We start from the raw sequence: 21534 nt of genomic DNA, 5'->3' as shown, positions 1-21534 counted from the left end.
AAGCTGCTCACCCCACCCAAGAAGCTCCCAGAGCTAGGGCTGGGGGGATCGTGCTCACCCAGCCTGGTGATACCCAATGCAGCAGAGCATAATTAAAGATTAATTGATAGGCGTGTAATGTTCCAGGCTGTGCTACTCTAGACCTAAACGCATGTGCAAGCACACACACACACGTGCACACCCACACACGCACCCCCTGGCCACGAAAAGAATAGTTAGTAAAAACTGGGTAATTATTGCCACCCGCAGGAATCCAGAGTGCTAACGACATGCGTCTCCTGACCCAAAATGGACAGAGGTCCTTCTGCGCAGGGTGGAGCAGGCAAATAATAAATTGTCTAATTGCTGTTGCTGGTTGTTACTGTCGTTATTGGGGTTGCGACTATAACGATTTATGAAATTAGTCCTAGTCATACTATTTGCTTCTACCTGACCAGTGGACATCTTCCAGCCCACAGAAGCCCAGAGGGTTTTAAACAGAGATTGTTCCTGATCCAGAAACAAAAGGCAGCAACACCTGGCAAGGCAAGAGTAGGTGTACGGTACCTGCCACCTGTCTGGAGTGCTGCGTACAGGGATTGCTTACCCAGCACAGGCCGCGTTCATGCTCCATGGTAGATTAGGAAAATTAATATTCATTAACATCTGTGATCACAACAGCATGTATAACATGACCGTAAAGGAAGGGTTTATTCAATAGTTATGCCTTGATCCAGAAAACCGGGTGCTTAACTCTAAGCATTCAGCAGTGCTATGACCAAATGGTCCAGATAACTTGCGTGTAAGGGTTTTAAAAGCACTGTCTGAGGAAACTTCTGGACCGTTACTGTTGATTTTTAATGGACCCTGGGGGTATTATGGAGGACTGGCAGAAAGCAAAGGTTGCAAAACAGAAAGGGTGAAACAGGTAACCCAGGTGATTAGGGGCCTGTCATCCTAACTAGATCTTCTCAGATGGATAATAATGGAGCAGCTTGTTATATAATCATAGAAAATGAGGGTTGGAAGGGACCTCAGGGTGTCACGTCTAGTCCAGCCCCAACTACGTCATCGCAGCCAAAAAATAATCACAATCACGAAAAAGGTACAAAAAAAAAATCGCAATTATTAAATAGTTGCAACTAAATCAATCCACATGAGTTTGTGGAACATAGATCTGGTCCAGAACAAGCTCAATATTTTCAGACACACAGTTCATAAATCAAATGGTGTGGATGTAGCAGGCTTCTCTAAGGCATAGCATATATTACGTTGATAAAAGCAGCCAATTAATGGGTCCTGAAATAATATCGTACTTGGGGAGCCATCATCACATGGGTGCTTTTCTAGTGGGCTAGGGATACATGTCCGCGACCTGAAAGAACACCTAAAATCATTCCTGATTGCTGATAATGGCCTGTGAGCAGCAGTGATACAGTACCAAGGAGAGCTGGGTGGGATAAAAGGCCTGTGTGCGATCAATAAGTGTGCAACAGGTCAGGCGTGACGCAAAGACAACACCAAATAGAGTAACATGAACACAATGTCATAGGGTGGTGGCCCTTTCCCCAGCCCCACAAACGCCAAGTCTGGTCCAAGAGATGCTATCACTAGCTGTTATTTTAAAAAGAAAAATGTGAGTGGGCCCAGTGATGCGAGGGAGAGCCCCCCGGGCATGTTTCTGACCCCTGGGACATCAGTGGCTCAGTTCCAGAGTTGTGCACCCACACCACACAGCTCTCCAAGCTCTCCCCAAGTGTGCAGGGCCACAGGCAGATCTAGGATTTTGAAAAGCAGGGTGCAGATGACCTGGTGCATCATCACATACAACACAACACATGCCTTTTCTCCATTTAAAAAGAAACTAGAAGCTGTGCTAATAAGCTAGGGGTCCAGGGGTATATTATCCCGTTTAAGACCGAAGCAAAGACAATATATTTTTGTTGGAATGTGCCTTAATTTGCTCTTTCATATCTCATGCATAAAAAAACACACAACAAACCAGGCAAAAATAATCCCAAGATGTCATCTCTTTTAGTCCTGTAGTCATTAGAACTAAATGTACATCTTTCAGATTCATAAAACAAAATCTAGCTTTTTTGAGCATCTTGACAGTGCAAACCGCTTCACTAAAAGTTATTTCCACACCTGGGTTAATGTTTTTAGCCAGAGCAAAAACCAGTCTGCAAAATAGCTACATGACCAGGAGCAGCCAGAGACAGAATTGCAGCAGAAAGGCTGGCTTAATTAGTGAAACATCAAGGCCATTAAAAAGGAGAGAGGGTCATTAACACCTGTGGAGTGCAGAGAGATTAGCAGGAATCAGGTAGATTATAATAAGAGGATAAATCAATTGATTCCCTGGCTGCTGCCTGAATAGAAATGTTGCTGCTACTGCCAGGCAGTTGGTTTTAAACATTTTGTGAAGCAGGAATCAAGGTGGAAGCACACGCGTGATAGCGTCTCTTGGACCAGACTTGGCATTTGTGGGGCTGGGGAAGGGGCAGCACACCATGACATGTCTGTGCCACATCAATGGTGGGTCTCCAGGACCCCAAGGGCTTGAGAGGAGCCACTGGAGACAAGTCCAGAGCAGCCTGTACTTGCAAACATTGACGCATCGGTTTAAAACAAAGCATTTTAAATGTAATAAACCTATTTAATTTAGTGAGGATTAAACCCCTCATATGTCACGTATACAAGCACCCCTGGCGTGGAGATTTCCAGCTCTGGAGCGTGTTAGCAGACGTGGGCAAACATCTCTCCCAGCCACGCTGCTGACGTGCCACAGACACGCTCTCAGCACCTGCTGGGCTGGGTTTCAAGGATGGGGCCGGTGGATCTGACCCATTGCTGGCACATTTACACCTCACACTCTTGTTTTCCTGGTAGCCTTCATGCCCACGCACTGTGCTGTACAAACGGCCGCTGCTCTTTCGGACTTCAGCCTGAGGCCCCAATCCTGCGATGGGCAGTGACAATTCAGAGGTCGCAGCCCAACCACCCAGGGTTGGAGCCTCAAAGGGACCTTGCAGTCCGAAAGCTTCTGCTTTAACTGTGCAAATCAACAAACTGCAGTGGGGAAGAAATGCCCTTCCAGTGCCTGAGCAGCATTCGCTCTCCCTCTCCTTTTCAAGGGGCCTTTCTTCATCTCGGCACTGCCCTCAAATATACCTTTGCAGCTAAAGACACTGTCAGGGGGACAGGTTTTTGTTTTGCTTTTCTTTCCAGCCAATGCTTTTGTACATTTTTGAAACTTAAGACACCTCCTCTGCTACTCCAGTACTTATCTGTAACACCATCACTTTGAGGGATTAGAGCAGGTTACTTGTTACACACTTAGATCAAGAGTTATCCGAGTCGAGAGTCTATCCCGTTACGGCTGGCGGAATGTGGTTTTGATCTTGAGTTGTTTTGATTTTCCCTGAGAGCAAGTAACATGTTATTTTAACTGCTGAATAAGGTGTGCTACCTGACTGAGTCCCTTCTCTTTGGCAGAAAGGATTAGAAACCTCCCCAGAACTTGTACTCTATTAAAGCAGAATGCTCTCCATTGAGCAGCAAGGAGCTGAATTGTTTTCAGATTAGATGTGTGTGCGTGTGTGTCTTTCCCACATCAAAGCCTCTGATGGAAGCTGTTCACGCTATTGTCAAGAATGCAGGGATTGGCGCAAAGGTGATTAGCAAAATTGCTTTTCTGCAGGAGAAGCACACAAAAAAAATTATCAAAGGATTAAAGAGGATAAAAAAAAACCCCACAAAGGTTATGTTGAATTTGAGGTAAAATCTTCTGCCGGTTTTCTCCAAATCACGCTTCCTGAGCTAGGTTTAGTCTCCGCAAAAATAAGTCAGCACAAAACAGAATGAAAAAGTGTTTGGTATGGGAGCCACAAACGGGGGCCAAAAATCACACTTTTGCAACTATAAATGCCACCGGGGCCTGTTCTGCCAGCTGGGAGGAGGTAAGTGCTGTCTGCGTATACGTCCCCTCGTGCAGGGCGCTCGGCCCCTTTATCCCCTGCAGCTTGGCCAAGACGGGGTGCTTGGGAGGCGTCTGCTCGGATGAGGTCACCCCGGGTTCTCGCGGCAAACAGAATTTGACAAACCAAATTTACCGACATTCGTTTGCTTCTTGCAGCGGGCTCCGTTCACAGAGACGCCAGCTCGCCGCTTCGTTATCCGCCTGCTCGGTGCTTTTGCATTTGGGTCAACAGCAGAACGGGTGGCAAAGTCCAAAACCAGTCAATACGCTGAAAAATGGATTGCCGTTTCTTTTGGCGAAGCAGCCACACCTCCCAAACCTCCCGTCTTGACCAAGCTGCAGTGGAAGAAAAGCGTCTCGCTTATAATCCATCAAATGGCCTCATCTCCTTTTATATCCGGACAGCCATTTATTATTACTTTATTGTGAGTGGTTATTGACCACTGGCTAAGTGCTCCATTGTGCCCATTCTTCTGCCGGGGCTTCTGCCTTTTGCTTGTTTGCTTGTTTTGGTAATTGGCCACTTTCTGGAAGTCCGGCAGCGATCTATTTGTTTCTTTACCTCGTTTTTCAAAGAATCGCCTGAAGTATCTGCTCAGAAAATGCTCGGGTCGGACTGTTTTCCCAACAGTGCCCCTCGGGCCTGCCCTAGGCTACATCAGACAGCTGAGGAATTCTGAACCCTTCCATTTGAAACCCTTCTCCGTTGCACAGGCCGGACTTCAATGACACAGTCTGATCGCCACCAAGATTGGGATGTTTCCCAGTCCTCCGGGCTTCAACGGCGGGCAGTCCTTGATCCCCAAAAGAAATGTTTTTGAATCCGGTGCCTTTTTTAAGGGCTCTCCCTGGGGGTATTTTGCAGGCTTTTTCATTCACGCTTGTAGCTTTTTGGAGCCAGTGGTCAAACTCCCCTGGACTTCTTTGGGAGCAAGATCAGGCACCAATTCGGTGAGATATTTCCAGGGATTTTCAGTGCACATTTCACTTATAACTGGTTCCAAAGTTTGTTTCCAAGGAGCTGGAAAGTCACAGATCTGGCGCTTTCTCCATATGCAGGGGTGAGAGTCTGCGAGACCATCCAGTGATGGTAAACTGGACTGTTTTCACCAGAAAGCTGCATCCTTTCATCTCTACTCACTTGGGCCAGTTTGACTGTTTCTTCTTTACACAGCTGTACAACCAGCAGCAATTCAGCCATTTGTGGGGTAAAGCTAGGAGAATTTAGTACTAGAAAGTGATATTCTGCTTCTACCCTCGTGTATCCCAGACATATTCTAACCATGAGATGAGCCAGTCTTCAAGGCTGGTCATTTGAAAAGGTAGTTTGAAGGCAATCTAGAATAGTCTAGCCATCTATTATTCAGCTTCATAAGTAAAAACGCCTATAATGTCTGTATAAACATCACAGAGTGTATCACACTCTTCTCCTCTATATAACAACACTTCCCTTCAGTCCTAATCCCACATTGGAGCTCTGTGCGAGTACGGATGGACGAGAGCCTAGGTCACCTTCTTGGGGCAGGGTCTACAGCACCAACTTCATTCTCATTGGGAGCCTCTGGGTGTTCCTGTAATGCAAAGACGTGACAATCGACGCTCAGTGATTATAACAAATATAAGCAAGGCTAAATGTGTCCAGCTAATGCACTCGGTTTTTAAGTGGGACTCAACCCACCCCCTGATTTTAAGTCAACAGCAAATTGCAGGCTCAGAGAGTTTCTGGGTCTCTTATGATCACGCAAGTCTCACCACTTTGGTGGAAAGGGCTATTTTTTGTTTGTTTGTCTAGATGGGTTAAAAAAAAAGCCCCTTGCAGCCCCCAGTAGAGAATGTTTTCCTTTGGAACGGGAAGCAAACACCCGTGATGGCTTTACCATCTGCCGGACAATGTATGGACGGGAGGCGGGCCGCTCGCACAGATTTGTGACAAACACATGTGCGTACGGCGTGGCAGATTATAAATCCAGGACTAAGGAGTCATTAAGGCCCCTTCTCCAGCCCACCGGCCACGAGGTTTGTCCTTCTGTGCGGAGCCTTGCTATTTACATGGAAACGAGCGCTGAGAAAGAAAAGGCCAAAGTGCCAGGGGCTCGTGGCAAAATCGCCTCCTCCGATAAAGAAGACCAGGCAGGTCAATTCATTGCCTGTCTCCCTCCGGACCCGTGCACCACCCACGCTTGTGTTTCAACCACAAATCAAGGCAGCGTAGCCCAAGGATCTTTACAGCAGCATTTAGGCCTCTCATTGATGTGATCTCCAGGTCCTCCATAACACTGCAATAGGCTTTCCGCTTTTGCCCTGCAGTTTAGTGCATGGTGCAGTAGTCTGGGAGGATGCCTGCGGGATTAGCTGTGCTGCCCAGCCAAGGTGCAGCTCTCAGGGACACACCTCAAGCGCAAAGTTTTTCGGTGATGGGAAAGGCAGGACAGGAAGAGCCCACTCCACTGCAGCCATTATATCAGTGACAGATTTGACCCTCTGCTTTTAGCTGGGCTCCATGGTCATCACTGATCATTCCCCTGAAATGTTATTGGGATGAAATTAAAATGTAGCTAGGAAGCCCTAACACACCCAGAGCAGACTACACCTGGGCGAGGGCAGGGGAATGAAAGGCTGGGTTCAGGACGGCTGCTCCCTGACACTGGCTTGATTCATCTGACCTTGAGCAAGTCTTACTGCCGTATCTCCATGGCTCGTGTTCCCCACCAATAGGGTATGACAGACCTCGCAGGGAGGTTGTGAGTCTTCAGGTTATCTGACTAGGGAGTTGTTAAGGGAAAAAGGCTCACTTATCAGTAAGGCCACAGGCCAGGGTCTGCGAGTGCACAGGTAACGGTGGGCACCCCCCAGCTTGCACCAGGCTTCTCCAGCCAGTAAATGCAAGTACCTCTGCGTGCCCTCTCTCTAAAGCACAAGGGCCATTTGTGCGGTGGGTCGGCCCGCAGGTGTGCATCCCTGCAAAATGCCCGTGCAGGTTTGCACACAGAGTTGTGCGAGCACAAGCAGACGCCAGGCTTCAAACAGCAAGGCTGTCAAGCCTTCCCCGAACTCGGAGACACTGACATCAAAGTTTCCCACTGCCCAGAAGGAGCAGGCTGCTTTGCACCCTTCCAAGCTCCCCTCTCATGCCCCTGCCTTCTCTCTTGCTCTCTTTTTCTAATACCATCCCACCCTCTCCACTTCAAACCCTGGGAAAAAATGTAGGAAAAAAAGCTCGCCGACTCAGGGACCGTTGCCTTGCATTGTGTTTTCCAGCTAGACCTGAACAGGCTGAAATCAATTCAGCCCTCTCTCTCCCTCCCTCATGTCTTTTTTTGTTTCTCTTAGATTGTGCCCTCTGCCTTAAGAAAGCCCAGTTTAGTTACATCCCCATAGCAATCAAGTGACCAGTAGTTTCTATTGCTTGTAAAAACACAGTATCCTTTTCATGGGACTTGGGTTCTTTGTCAGTGTGAAATGCCTGGTGACCAGCGGTAACAGGCTACAAAATCTTTGATCAATTCTCAGATATCCATTTTAGCCATTTCTAATGGACCCATCAGCAGAGGTACTAGATGCATTTGTATTGCTATTAATACAGCCCATCAGTCCCCCCATGATAATATTGGCACATGGACCAAATTTAACAGACATACACATAAACATCTGTATCTGGTCAGTACAGCTGTGCATTCTGACAAAGGCACATGATTCAACTTCAAATCTAAGCATTTCTATACCATGGGAACAATCCTGTGCACCAGCTGGGGGTGACGGGCTGGGCAGCAGCTCTGCAGAAAAGGACCTGGGGGACAGGGGACAAGAAGCTGGACAGAAGCCAGCAGTGTGCCCTTGGTGCCAGGAAGGCGACTGGCGTCTGAGGCTGCGTGGGTAGGAGCGCTGCCAGCAGATGGAGGGCAGTGATTCTCCCCTCTATTCAGCCCGGGGGAGGCCACATCTGGAGTCCTGTGTCCAGCTGTGGGCCCCCGCTACAGAAAAGATGGGGACACATTGGAGAGAGTCCAGTGGAGGGCAATGGAAATGGTTGTGGGCTGGGGGACAGGACTGGTGAGGAGAGGCTGAGGGACCTGGGCTGATCGAGTCTGCAGAAGAGAAGATGAAGGGGCGATTGAACAGCAGCCTTCACCTCCCTGCAGGGGGGTGCAAAGAGGATGGAGCTGGGCTGTTCTCAGTGGGGGCAGATGACAGGACAAGGAGCAATGGGCTCAAGCTGCAGCAAGGGAAGTTGAGGCTGGATATTAGGAAAAACTTTCTCACTAGAATGGTAGTGAAGCACTGGAGCAGGTTACCCAGAGAGGTGGGGGAGTCTCCGACCTTGGAGGTTTTTAAGATCCAGCTTGACAAAGCCTTGCTGGGATGCTGTAGTTGGGGCTGGTCCTGCTTTGAGCAGGGGTTGGACCTCCCGAGGTCCCTTCAACCCTCGTTGTCTGTGGTTCTATCCCAATATCCTTTTTTGCAAGTGCCCTTAACTCTCACCAGCCTAAGACCACAGGTGTGACCCCCGTGGTAGAACAGGAATAGAAGAGGGCAGACTGGGAGACACAGCTAGCGCAGTTCAGTGCAGTCCAGCCTGTGCAGTGAATGGCACCAGGGCCCCACAGAAATAACGGTACGTGAGCATGTCGGGTTTGGATGATAGACCGCACAAAGGGACAGGGGTAAAACTGTGCAGGCAACCTGACTTTGAACAATTAACTGCGCAGATGTTCTGTTCTCTGAATGCAGTTTCCCCTTCTCTTTTGGAAGAAGCTATGGCTACACAGGGCAAGAGCTGCAACTGGCCTGCACTGGCACCGGGTCTCAGCTGGACACAGCCATCGACTGGACACACAGACACATACAAAACACACTCTAGCCCTGCTGAGAATAAGACAGCGGATATAGTTTCCTTCTCATTTTCATTCCTTTTGATTTGCAAGAAATCAGTGCTCCCCCACACTGCTTCTGTTATGTGGAAATAGCCAAGAGCAGACATCTATCATCCATCACCAGCTCACCCCAGAGAAGAGAGAGGTTGGAAATGGAAAACGCTGCCCCATCCCCAGACATCCCCAACCACCCCGGCCTCAAGACATGCCCTGGAAGTCAGCTGGGACTTCATCGGAGGCAAGGAAACTCCACCGTAATGTCTGGCCAACAGGTCCCTCCCTTGTAAATCCAGAGAGCCCACTTGAAGAATGGGGAAAGTACGGCTGAGGGAGAGAGCTGTCTCAGGCAAGCAAATCCCAAACCATTTATTGCTTGATAGCCCAAAAACATCCCCATAAAATCCTCCCAGAATTCAAAAGGGAACGAGTGCAGGTCATGGACCCGTGTGACAGAGTCCCAGAGGGATGCCCCATTTATCAGGCGTGCTGCTATCTTCCAGGTAGAGGGTAGGCACAGCCCGGATACAGCACATTATCTGAGCTTGAGGCAATAGCTCTGCACCGGGTAATAGTTAGTCTGGTTTTCTTAATCACCGAGCACCTCCAAGCTCCCGCTGAAGTCTGGGAGAGCGCCTGAGCTCTCACCTCTCCAAAAACAAGATTCAGCATTTATTTAAGGACCTAAATATGGATTTCAGAGTCTAGTTTCAGGCTCTAAAGGTCACCCGTGCAGCTAAAACTCTGTCCCTTGCTCTCCTGTTTTATGATAGACCCTGGCGCTATATATTCCCATGGGTGTTCACAAACAATGCAAGACACTGCCCAGTTTTTCCCCCCCTTTCACTTCAAATGCACACGTCACATCTTGGCACATCTTGTATCAGCTCCATTTCATTGTCCAAACTTTAATTGCTCACACTTTTAAGCAAAATGCACTCATGTATTTTAATAATCTGGCCAGCACCTTGGATAGTATCTTGCTGTTTCCAACCAGCAGCAGAACCTACCGTTCAGGGGTTATAAAGCTCATCTTGTGCAGCGCAAACTCTTAGGAGGCAGCGAGGAGTGAGGCATTTAACTACTAACATCGGATACAAACAATTCTTACTGTTCATATAGGCCACAGAAATGTCACTCTGTCTCTGTATATAACATACAGCATGTAACGTAGGCGCAGTTCGCTCCACTTCTATATTGGATCCCACAGACCATAAGACTTTATATGAGGTTGCAGGAAAAACCTGTGATAATGCACTGTTCAACAGGAAAGCATACCAGTATGTGAGTCTATATTTAACACAGTCACATAGAGGGGAAAAGCTGAGGTTAGCTTTAACCTTGGCAGTTCTGGCTCACAGTATTTAACCATACAAACTTAACCATCTTTCAACACAGGTTTTGCACGAAAAGTGCTATATACTTTTTAAAGCGGGGGGGGAAGGATAGTAGAAAGAAACCCACAAAAATGGCTGACTTCCTGCCCCTTGGGCAGGGGGCTGGACCCGATGGTCCCTCCCAGCCCTGGTGTCTATCACATCTATGAAAAATGACAAGTGTTCAAGAGTCTTGGGGCAATGTTTCAGGGGATAAGTGCTCATTTTTGGAGTCCTCTTTTCACAAGAAAGTTTGGGGGATGAGGGACAGGACTGGTGAGAAGAGGCCGAGGGAGCTGGGCTGATTTAACCTGGAGAAGAGAAGACCGAGGGGGACTGAACAGCAGCCGTCACCTCCCTGCAGGGGGGCTGCAAAGAGGACGGAGCTGGGCTGTTCTCAGTGGGGGCAGATACAGGACAAGGAGCAATGGGCTCAAGCTGCAGCAAGGGAAGTTGAGGTTGGATATTAGGAAAAACTTTCTTACTAGGAGGGTTGTGAAGCACTGGAGCAGGTTACCCAGAGAGGTGGTGAGGTCTCCATCCTTGGAGGTTTTGAATCCCCGTTTAGGCAAAGCCTCGGGTGGGACGATGTAGTTGGGGCTGGTCCTGCTTGGAGCAGGGAGTAGGACTAGACGTGACCTCCTGGTGTCCCTTCAACCCTCATTGTCCATGATTTATGATTCTAAGAATTGAGCATGTGATGGGCTTCCAAACCACCGACCTCTGGGACCCCAACCACTTCTTGTGTCCCCAAAATGAATCCTCCTGAATGCCTACTTGTGAGCACCGAGCTGGGCTGAACATTTCATCCTTTCTTTCCAGAACCTCAAGACTCTGCCTGGCACCAAGCAACTGTCATCGCTCTGGGCAAATGCCATGATTTGGGACCGCTGGGGTAGACACCCCAGCACTGCGGCTTCTTGGGAGGTCTGCAAGAAAGAGTCACTCTCCTAAACACCTGAGAAGACCCAGGGGAAAAACCCCCGTTCCCAAGCCGAGATTTCGAGCCTGCCTCTGGAGATGCCAGGGTGAAAAGATGGAAAGCAAAAGGCAAAAGTCTATTAAATAAAATAATGCCTGAGATAAAGGGATTTGGGAGCACAACAGAACGGCTGTCCCAGCCAACAGAGCCGGGAGGATGGACATCAAGACGGCAGCTCTGTAGAAGGAGAGAGGGGGTGAGCGCTACAGCGGGAACGCACGGAGATGGCACTGAGACCCGTTCGGAGATGGTGGCAACCTGGCTGTTGGATCGCGCGCCCCTTTCCCAGCCCACAATTCCTTCTGTGCGAGTGCAGGACGATGATGGGACCCCAAAGGCTGCCCCAAAAGACTTTCCCGTTAATCCCGCAACACACTCAATGCACTCGTGCTAGGCCGCCGCAGCCTGGGGACGCAGCGGAGCAGCGCAGCCCCAGGGTCTCCGGCGTGCCCTCTTTGCAGTTGTTGTTATTGCTGTTTATTCCCATTTGCCCCTTTTATTCTGCGGGGTTTCCCCCCGCCCCCCTCCACCTCCTTCCTTGACTCTGATGGGGGCTCTCTTTGTGCACAACAAGCCCTTCTGATCTCTTTGAAAGGCAGGCTCATGTCATTCTTCCAGATCATCATTGTATGACATGTTTTTATATCAGGCTGACAAAGGAGCTATTTGATCAGGGGGTATGGTGTGTGATTGTAAGAAATTCAGCTAGCCGGTGGCAAGCATTGTTCCCCAAAGCGGCTCCCTGACCCCGTTCTTTTCAAGGGAAAACTCCCTTGGAGTGGCCTCTATTCATTGAGTAACGCCAGTCCGCAGTCTCACCCCAGGAGCAGGCTCAGTTCAGAGGTATGTCACCGATATCACCCATCAACCAGCCTTTAACTCTTTCATCAGCATTAGGTTTCCAGCATAACAGCTGTTATCGGAGGGATGAGCTCCGGGGGGGTCGGCAGCGCATTCCAGCGCGCTCCAGCTCTCCTTATCTCCGAGAAATTTAACCTTCCCTTTAAAAGCGGGGTTGGGAATGGACTGGCGGCCGCTTTCCGCAGAGCCCGGCCTAAGTGTCTGCGTCTGTGTCCTACCCCCCGTCACCCCCTCCATACACACGTGCACACGTGCACCATCCCTAACTGCCCAGTCTCTACTTCACGTTGTAAGACAAGCTGGCTTGGGCCACTGGGAGCCTTTCCATTGGCCTCAGCGGTCGTTGGGTTAGGGCCCCCATGGGTCCAATCCTACCCCTTTTGCTCACACAGGTAGGTTTGATTCCTGGGAGAAGTCCTCAGCATTGATGGAGCCCCAAATGGCCCCCTGGGAACCGCGAGGCCTGCGATTCCCACGCCCGGGTCTAGCAGCGTATTGAGCTGGGACCAGCCCGAAGCCCACTGAACTCAATGGAAAAGCTCCCACTGGATTTAAGAAGCCCAGGATCAGGTCCCTGCGTTGGCGACGAAGTATTGGCGTCTGCCTGCTAGCCTGCACGAGACGAGGCGAGTCTCGGGCCAGGATCCGCTGCCCGGTGAGAACCCACTGGATCTCCGCTCCCCTCCAGAGCACGGGATGAGCCGAACGAGCGAAGCAGGATGAAGATCCAGCGTCGAGATGATCCTGCTTGGCCTGCCTTGCGTGGAGGATCGGCAGGGCAGGCAGCCCGGAGGCGTGGGTTACTAAGCAGCCCACCGTGTTCAGCCTGACATGACTTCGCCACGTTTTTCCACGTTCTCCGAGCAAGACTCGCATCCTCTCAGGCCCGTCGTCTTCAGGTTTCACAGCTTCTCAGAGGCTCCAGGCAGCAGCTGCAGCATTTGGGCCGTTCGGTCCCAGCCAAGACCTCCTCCGGCTGCGTTCGATTTCCTTCCCGAGGGCTCCAGTGCGAAGCGCGGACAAGTTCTGGGGTCACCCACGTCCCACCGGCGCGGGCCGGGCTCCAGAGAGGAGTCCGGCTGCTCCAGGTGGCTTCGGCTTGGGCCCCGCACCCCTGGCTCCAGGTGTGTCCCCATCTTGCTCAGGCGCGGCTCCGCAATTAGGGTTTGTTAATGAACTTGAGCTCCCTCTGCTGGTGCAGAGCCCAAAATACGTGGGGTCCGGCCGGCCGGCCGCATGCTGCAGCCAGCCCGTCTCCGGGATTGCTCCGGCACCGACGCAATTTAAGGAAAACCTTGATAATCCCGCGAGCAGTCTCCACCAGGCAAAACCTATTCAGCCACTGTCCAGACTTCGGTGCGTGGCACCGTTCATCCACAGAAAGACAAGACTGAGGGGGAGGAGAGGGGGATTTGATCACCATCTTCAAATCCCTGAAGGGCGACGACAGAGATGGAGATGGCCGCAGGGGGACAGGACTAGAGCTGCAAGAGGGGAAACTGAGGCTGGAGACAAGGAGGACCGTCCTGGCTCGGAGGGTGGTGGAGCACTGGAGCAGGCTGCCTGGGGAAGTGGTGGGATCTCCATCCCTGAGAGTTTTCAAGAGCAGGTCGGCGGGCCCCTTGGCTGGGCTGGGTTAGTCAGGGACGATCCTGCCTTGAGCAGGGGGTTGGACCAGAAGTGACCGCGTGAGGTCCCTTCCAGCCCCACTTCTCTCTGATCCTAGAAAAGCTTCCGAAGGCCAGCAGCAACTTACCCAATTACCCCCCAAGAGACTTGACTATGAAGTAGGTCAGCATCATTATCCTTATTTTCCAGCCAGATAATTACCCACAGATCCTCTGCTCGGATCATTAGGACGCACCCCCTCCCATGGACTGCAGCAATGTTTGGTTTTCAACCCAGCGTTGAGCCTAGGGAACGATGCCCCTTTAAAATGCTGCTACAGAGGCCACTTTCCCACCACCCGTGGCTGTGAATGGCGAGCATGCACCGCCCAAGGGCACGGCCACCGGAGGACATCATTTCTTCCTCCAGGCGCGTGCTCCTTCGTGGCAATCCTTTGAAGTCATGGAGAGGAGGTCTCTCCGAAGGCTGCTGTGGCCGGCGTGGGGCTCACACTCAATGGCCCACCATCGCCTGACTCACCATGAAATGTGGAACGGCTCTGGGGAGGCCACATCTGGAGTCCTGTGTCCAGCTGTGGGCCCCTGCTACAGAAAAGATGGGGACACATTGGAGAGAGTCCAGTGGAGGGCAATGGAAATGGTTGTGGGCTGGGGGACAGGACTGGTGAGGAGAGGCTGAGGGACCTGGGCTGATTTAGTTTGCAGAAGAGAAGAGCGAGGGGGATTGAATAGCCGCCTTCACCTCCCTGCAGGGGGGCTGCAAAGAGGTTGGAGCTGGGCTGGTCTCAGTGGGGGCAGGTACAGGACAAGGAGCAATGGGCTCAGGCTGCAGCAAGGGAAGTTGAGGTTGGATATTAGGGAAAACTTTCTCACGAGGAGGGTAATAAAACACTGGAACAGGTCATCCAGAGGGTCTCCATCCTTGGAGGTGTTGAAGATCCGGGTAGACAAAGCCTTGGCTGGGATGATGCAGTTGGGGCTGGTCCTGCTTGGAGCAGGGGGCTGGACTCGATGTGACGTCCTGAGCTCCCTCCCACCCTCCTTGTCTGTGATTCTGTGACTCAAACATGGGGCTATTGGCGATGTCCCCACACAAGTGGGGAGGGCGAATGTGCAACTCATCCGTGTGCAGGCATCGGCCCCACGCAGGGACGAGGCGTGATTAGGGTACTGGGAGTGACAAGTGAAAACCGGGGGGGGATTTGAGCACCATCTTCAAATCCCTGCAGGGCGATGCAGAGAGGATGGAGACGGGCTTTTCTTGGTGGCTGCAGGAGACAGGGCTCAGAGCAATGGCCTCCAGCTGCAGCAGGGGAAACTGAGGCTGGAGATTAAGAGGGATTTTCTGGCTCTGAGGGTGGCCCAGCAATGGAGCAAGCACCTAGAGAGGTGGGGCACTCTCACCCCTGGACATTTGCCAGAGCGAGTTGAACAGACGCTTGGCTGCGATGGTTTAGTCAAGGACAATCTTGCTAGGAGCAGGGCCTGGAGCTGGCCCGGATACCCTTGTGAGGTCCCTATGATCCTGTGATATATAACTAGGAAAAGTTGTATATAAAGTGAAGCTAAGGGAAGGAAAATATAGGGTAGCTATCAAGGAGCAGGTCCTGACAACTGCAAGAGCCAATGCTTGAGTGGGCCAGGCAAAGCCCACAAGTCAGGAGGGAAGTCAGCCCGTGCTGTCCAGCAGCTTTCCATGTTTAGCGTCTTGGATCTGGTCATCTGCCATCCTTCAGTGCACCCGGGGCAGGTTTGCTGCCCTGATGCTCTCTAGGCGGACTGTAACGTCGTGCATCTGCCCAGCCGCTTCGCTAAATGGATGGGTCAGTCCCTTGTTTCCTGCGCTTTGGAGGGCAGCACTGAGAGCCGGGCGCTCGCTGCTGCGCCAGCACTGGGAATCCCGTTGGGTATCAACTCCTGGAGCTCGAGGACGACACCTGTTGTCTTCTGGGATGGGCATCAAAGACCTCCCTCTCTCTTCCAGTCCTGGCATTTAGACGCTCAGCTGGGAACGTCAACCCGGTGCTTTCAGCTCATCTTGCGGACACGGACCAAGGGTCTGACTGGGCAGAGGGGAGGCATCTCTGCTCCAAAAGATTTTGATGGTCTTCCTCACTGCTTTGCTCCCTTGCCAGCTTCGCCCAGCTTCCCACATACCCAATCTTGCGTGGTCTCCAGAGAGTCCTCCAGCTTTCACTGGTCTTTCTGGGAAGGAGGCTCAGTTAGGATCCAAACCAACGTCCACTGACATCAGTGGTCCCGTAGATGGTTTTGCTATTCTAGAGCGGGGGGCCTGGGGTTGGCCCCCTCCTGAATAAGCCACCACAGTCAGAGATTTCGTTAGCAATGGCTGAGTAACAATTGTGGAATCACAGAAACCCCCGAGAAGCCGGGCTGGAAGAGACCTGCCAAGGTCACATCTAGTCCAACCCTGCCTAAGACGGGATCAGCCCTGTGCAAACCAGCCCAGGCAAATCCATAGCCTAAACTCTGAGCAAAACTACTGTCAACCCTGACTCCACACGAGACATCACCCCTGCTCCTGCCCCAGAGGGGACCGTGGCAGCCACCACCTTGCTGCTGCAAAGGTTGTTAATAGATGCTCCAGAGACCCCAGGCCGAGGCCGTGCCCCTGCTGCAGGAGAAGGCAAATCCCCCAGTCTGGACCAGTCTGACCAGGGGAAAAAATCCCTTCCTGCCCCAGTGCAGCGTGGCCCTGAGCCTGAGCGGGGGGGCAAGACCCTCCAGCCAGGACCCTGCGGGGTGGGTGCAGCAGGAGCACTGGCACAGCCCAGCCCCAGCCCCAACACCTCTGGGGGAGGCTTAAATGCCCCTGACACATGGAGCAGAAACCTGGGAGACCCCCATGACTTGGGGCACGCAGCGTCGCTGATCCTGTAGACAGGGGCGGCTGTGTGAATGCAAACCCCCCACAGCTCCCTGGAGTGGGCAGAGCTGCTTCGTACTGCAGCAGCAGAACCGAATCTGGGCTTCTCCAAAGACCGGGTCACCCGCGGCCGGGGGGGCCACATCGCAGCGGGAGGACTTGCTCGTGCCACCATCATCTGCCTGAGCGAGGCTGCAAGTTTGACACGTCTGGAAACTCCCGAGGTGTCGGGAGATTGAAACCCCGGGAAGGCTGAGCACTGGGCTTTGCTCTCCCCCATCGCACGCATCCAGACCGGAAAGCGCTTTATCAAAGGGCAGCGCAGCCAGGCTCTCCCACCCCGGCCCCCTCCGCAGAGCGCCCGAGTGGCTGCGGCAGCAAGGAGGGGCGCTCCGGCTGCTTGTCTCTTTCCAGCAAGGACCTGCCAAAGGCTGCGGTTTGCCCATCGCTGCTTCTGGACGGCCTGCGCTTGTACACGACACCTCTCCTGGGCACGGGCGGCGCTTCCACGCGTACTGAACGGCTCTCACCGCGTCCTCGCAGCGTCGGTGTCTCACGCTCAAATTAAACCTGGATAGGAACCAGCTATAGAGTCCTTGCACATTTTCAAGCACCTGCTTTATAGATAGTTGGCTCTTTTCATAGCCGGACAGTCATTTTTATCGCGCGATAAGTACTTGGCATGTGCGGCCGGTCTAAGTTTATTGCGCGGTTGCCCAGTGAATTGCGTGATATATGTCAGGCGTGGCAGGGGTCTAAGGTGCCACTTTGCTCTGCCGTGTGCCTGATGGGGGTCTAACACGCCAACCTCCCCTCCTGCCTCACCAACGTCGTCGCTCGTCTCTGGTGCTCTCTCGCGCTCCCCAGCTCATGGATAACCTCGTTATCAGGTAAAGCACTCATCTACTCAGTGAAGTTTCTGGGCTTCACCATGACCAAGAAAAGCCTGGAGAGGTGAAGATGGATGGTTGGAAACCTAGACATCAATGGAAAAGGTCCCAGAAAGCGTCAGCTTTAAAGTCATGATTTTCACGGCGATCTCGGGACAGCAGGGAGAGAGCAGAGCTGACACGGGTCTATCTAATGAGCCATCCCAACAGTGAGCATAGGCCCAGAGCACAAAGCAACGAGTGCCTCTTACCAGGACCGCAACGGGTCCCTCTCCGCTGCTGGGCCTTCGGTCTCGGGACAGATGCCTCTCTGTTGGGGGCAGCCAGCGGGGATGGAGGGGCTCTCTGGAAAGGACCCCGTTATTATTGAGCCCTGCTGTCGTCGTGGATCAGGTGGGTGCCCAGGGTGCTGGGTGCTGCGCAGACAGGTAGGAAATCACAGGTCACGCTGCAAAGAGCAGTGAGTCAAGAACCTGCACAACTCACGTCTCGCCTGAGGCTCAGCTCTGCCCAAACCTGCCCAGACAAACCCACTGTCTAAACTCTCCATAAAACTACCCTCAATACATTCCCACCTCCGCCCTCCGAGCACCCCCAGCCCCAGCGGGCCAGCTGGATGCCACGCAGAGGGGTCGAGGGCAGAGTGCGGCTCTGTTCAGGGGCAAGTCTGCAACGAGAGGCTGCAGGACGCCAGGCTGCGCAGGGGGATCGGTCTGTCACCGAGCAGCAAAAGGCATCACGGGATGGAAATGGCATCGAACCGGGGAGAGGAGCAACGAGGCAGCAGAGCAACTCACCGAGGGACACGGGGGACTGAGGTTTGCAAAGCCTCAGGGTGGGCTGTAAGGACCTACCGAAGGAGCTGGCGTGACTGAGCAAAAGGACAACCGAACGGCAGGTGAAATGCAACGTAGAGAAGTGCAAAGCGATGCACTCGGGCAAAAATAATCCAGGCTGGACCTACCCTACGTCGGTTGGCTGTTGCCACGCAGGACGGAGCTGGGAGCCGTTACAGATGTAGGACATAGGACTGACCCCGCACATGGCAGCTCCTCTGTTCTCCCTATAACACGGGGTGAGACACCCCACCGCTTCCCCCGCGTCTGTCCCTGGCACAGGTGAGGCGCCATGTGTGGCTGTCCTGAGGGGGAAGAGGGCAGCGCTCGTGTGTCCTGGCCCACGGACCCGCACCACTGTGCAGTGCATGCCAAGGAACCTGCCAGGACCACGTCACCCCAGACAGGATGAGACACGAGGACACTGCTCCAGCCTCGTAGGGAAGAGGACACCTGGGAGCGAGCTGGGGTTACACCCCAACGGGCCCGGAGGCGGGAGAGCTGGGTTTAGCCCGAAGCCAGACAGGCAGCACGGCTCCGTGGGAGGTGAACTGAGCTCAGCAAAACTTCCCAAAAAATCACCTTCCAGTCGGTAGGGAAGGCATCGATGAGCCCAGGGGATGAGCACGGAGATCCGCAACTGACCCCTCCGCCGCGCCTCCTGGACTGACCTCAGGGCCGCAGCCCTGTACATCGCGGGCCTGCCAAAAACACCACTGCGGATGCCCCCATCTCAGCCCCGAAAGGTTGCAGAGCCGAACTCAGCCTTCAAAACAACCCGGATCGTCCAGCTCTGAGGCGCCGCCCTGGCCCAGACTTCTGCCACGGCGCCCAAGTGATTTAGGAGCCTGCACCCCAATGACCTTAGACCCCCTGCCTTGCTTTTGAAAAGGGAAATCAAATGAAACCAGGCTCAGGAGCCTCAATACCCTAAGTCCCTTCAGCATGTGGACAGTTTTGTAGGGTCCATCCCTCTGCCCCGCCCCGGCTGGACAGCGCCCCGTCACCAGGCTCACGCCCGGCACGTGCTCCACGGCCTCCGGAGGGGTCCCCCGTCCTGTCCGACCAAGCAGGTGGCCGTCTCCCTCCGCCCCAGGCGTGCCGCAGCTCGAGCCGGCCGGGGGGAGGCCTGCCAGGACCGCCAAACCCCAACCGTCCCTGGGGAGCAAAGGGAGGCTGCGAGGTCCTTTCTCCTGCTCCCCGGCCTCGTCCTAGCCGTGCCCCGGAGCAGAGGCCGAGACCGCGGGCTCCGTTCTCGTGGGGCCGCCAAGCCCCAGAACGGGGAAAGCCTCTTCTCACCAGACTTCCCCCGCGGCTTTGCTGGTCCAGCTCGTTCAAGGAGATGTCCGGAGGGTCTCCTGCCACGAGGCAGAGCAAGCCACCGCCGTCAACAGCGCAGACGCCCCGTGACGAGGTCCCACGGGCACAAGGACGCGGCGCGGCCCCTCGAAGCAGGAGCAGGGGCAGCGCCAGAGCATCCTGTGGGCAGAGAGAGACCACGCGGCAGGGATCGGCTTCGCTCGGGCCGGGGGCTGGGGTGGGGACCCCCGTTCTGCTCCTCCAGGCGGGAGCCAGCTGCTTTCCCCGGGCCACTGGGATGGGATTTTATAGCACAGGTTGGCCCCTGCCCTCCAGCCGCAGCAGCCCGAGGAATCAATCATTGCCACCCCCCGTCCCTGTTTGATGGTTAACAGCCTGAGCCGGGGCCAAACTGGTTGTTAATTGTGACAACAACTGATTTCAAGGGGCTGTTTCCAGAGACCGACACTCCGGCAATTTGCTTTGAGCGGCCACCAGCAGCCTGGGCTACTGATGAGGACCATAAAGGGAAGTTCACAAGCCATTAACAAAGGGCTCCCTGCCCAGCTGCTTCTCACGCCCAGCCCTCAGCCCACACCTGAATCCCAGCAGGGCCATCCCGGAGGGGACCACCCCCTCCATCCCAAAACCACGAGCACAATCCATGGTCTCCGTCCCCATCCCCTACCTGCAGGTCCCTTTCCACGAAGCCTCAGCCGCTGCGAGGCTCCGGCACTGAAGCTCTCGTGGCACCCGGCGCTGCCTGTTTGGCTCGTGTCCATCCGTCGCCTCGCGTGGAGATCATAACCTGTTTGGGGGAAGAAACTGTGTTTGTGCCGCAGCTACAACGGGCTCCAGGTCCGTGACCGGGGCTCCCGGGGTAAGAGACACAGTGACGGCGATGGAGCTAGATGGGCCCTTCGTGCAAGCACCGCGCTCCCGCTGGCCTGGCGCGGCCTGGGGCGATTTGTGGAGCGTGGCGGGCTCGCGTCATAGAAATCCCGGAGAAGTGGGGCTGGATGGGACCTGCAGAGAGGACATCTAGTGCAACCCCTGCTTGAGGCAGGACCAGCCCTGTGCAAACCACCCTGCACAAACCTGTCATTGAACCTCTTTGTAAAACGACCGTCAGCCCTGACAGCACCAGGCATCACCCCTGAACCTGCCACGGGGAAAGCCGGGGGGTCGTGGCCACCAACGTCCTGCTGCTGGAAAAGGCTGTTCATAGATGCTCCAGAGAGCCCAGGCCAGGCCATGCCTGTGCTGCAAAAGAAAGCAACCCCCCACCAGTGCAAACCAGTCTGAGCAGGGGGGAATCCCATCCTGCCCCAGTGCAGCGTGGGTGCAGGGGCACGACCTCCAGCCGAGCCCAGAGCAGAGGCCAGCCAGGCCAAGCCACGGCTCATGGAAATGCAACCACAGACTGGGCGCATCTGGTTTCCCCTCATTCGGTTTCTCCTGAGAAGCCACTAACTGATGCCCTGGAGCTGAGGACAGATGCTGGCGCGGGGGTCGCACCCCTGGCAGCCTGGGGTCACGGGGCTCTCGGCAGCATCAAGGCCACGGTCTGTGGGATCTGGGTTGCATCAGGACGGCTCACGAGGGTTTTGATCCCTCCTCTCCCATCAGAGAGGCTGAGCGAGGCGCATCCTTCACCCAGCGCCGAGAGTCCGCGCCGGCCGGCAGAGCCTCGCACTCGGCGCACGTCAGCGCCACAAGTCACGGACAGGGGCCAAGGGCCCGTTCCCGGGGCCGGGACGGGCCCCACTGCTGCCGGTGAACCCAGCACTCGAGAAGAGAGCGGCGGTGTCGGAAGAATCGATCCCTGACAAGCTGGGAAGGACACGGCCAACCCCAGCAGCCCCGAGACCAGCGTGGGATGAGCAGCGGGCACACGGCACGACATCCCGGTGCCACCAGTGACTGACCAGAAAACTGGCTGAACC

General features: G+C 53.9%; 1 protein-coding gene across 1 annotated transcript in view; it reads right to left on the bottom strand.

Moving 5' to 3' along the window:
* FBXW4 (F-box and WD repeat domain containing 4) overlaps positions 1-18983 on the bottom strand; it is a 68410-nt gene extending 49427 nt beyond the window's left edge. Inside the window, exon 1 of the mRNA XM_014524755.2 lies at positions 18961-18983. Within this exon, the coding sequence (XP_014380241.2) occupies positions 18961-18983 (23 nt within the window). The remainder of the gene's footprint in view (positions 1-18960) is intronic.
* Positions 18984-21534: the final 2551 nt, after the last annotated feature.

This window comes from Alligator sinensis, unplaced genomic scaffold (genome assembly GCF_000455745.1).
Source record: "Alligator sinensis unplaced genomic scaffold, ASM45574v1 scaffold859_1, whole genome shotgun sequence".
Taxonomy (NCBI): domain Eukaryota; kingdom Metazoa; phylum Chordata; order Crocodylia; family Alligatoridae; genus Alligator; species Alligator sinensis.
The sequence above is the reverse complement of the archived record's forward strand: the minus strand, read 5'-3'. Positions and strand labels throughout refer to the sequence as shown.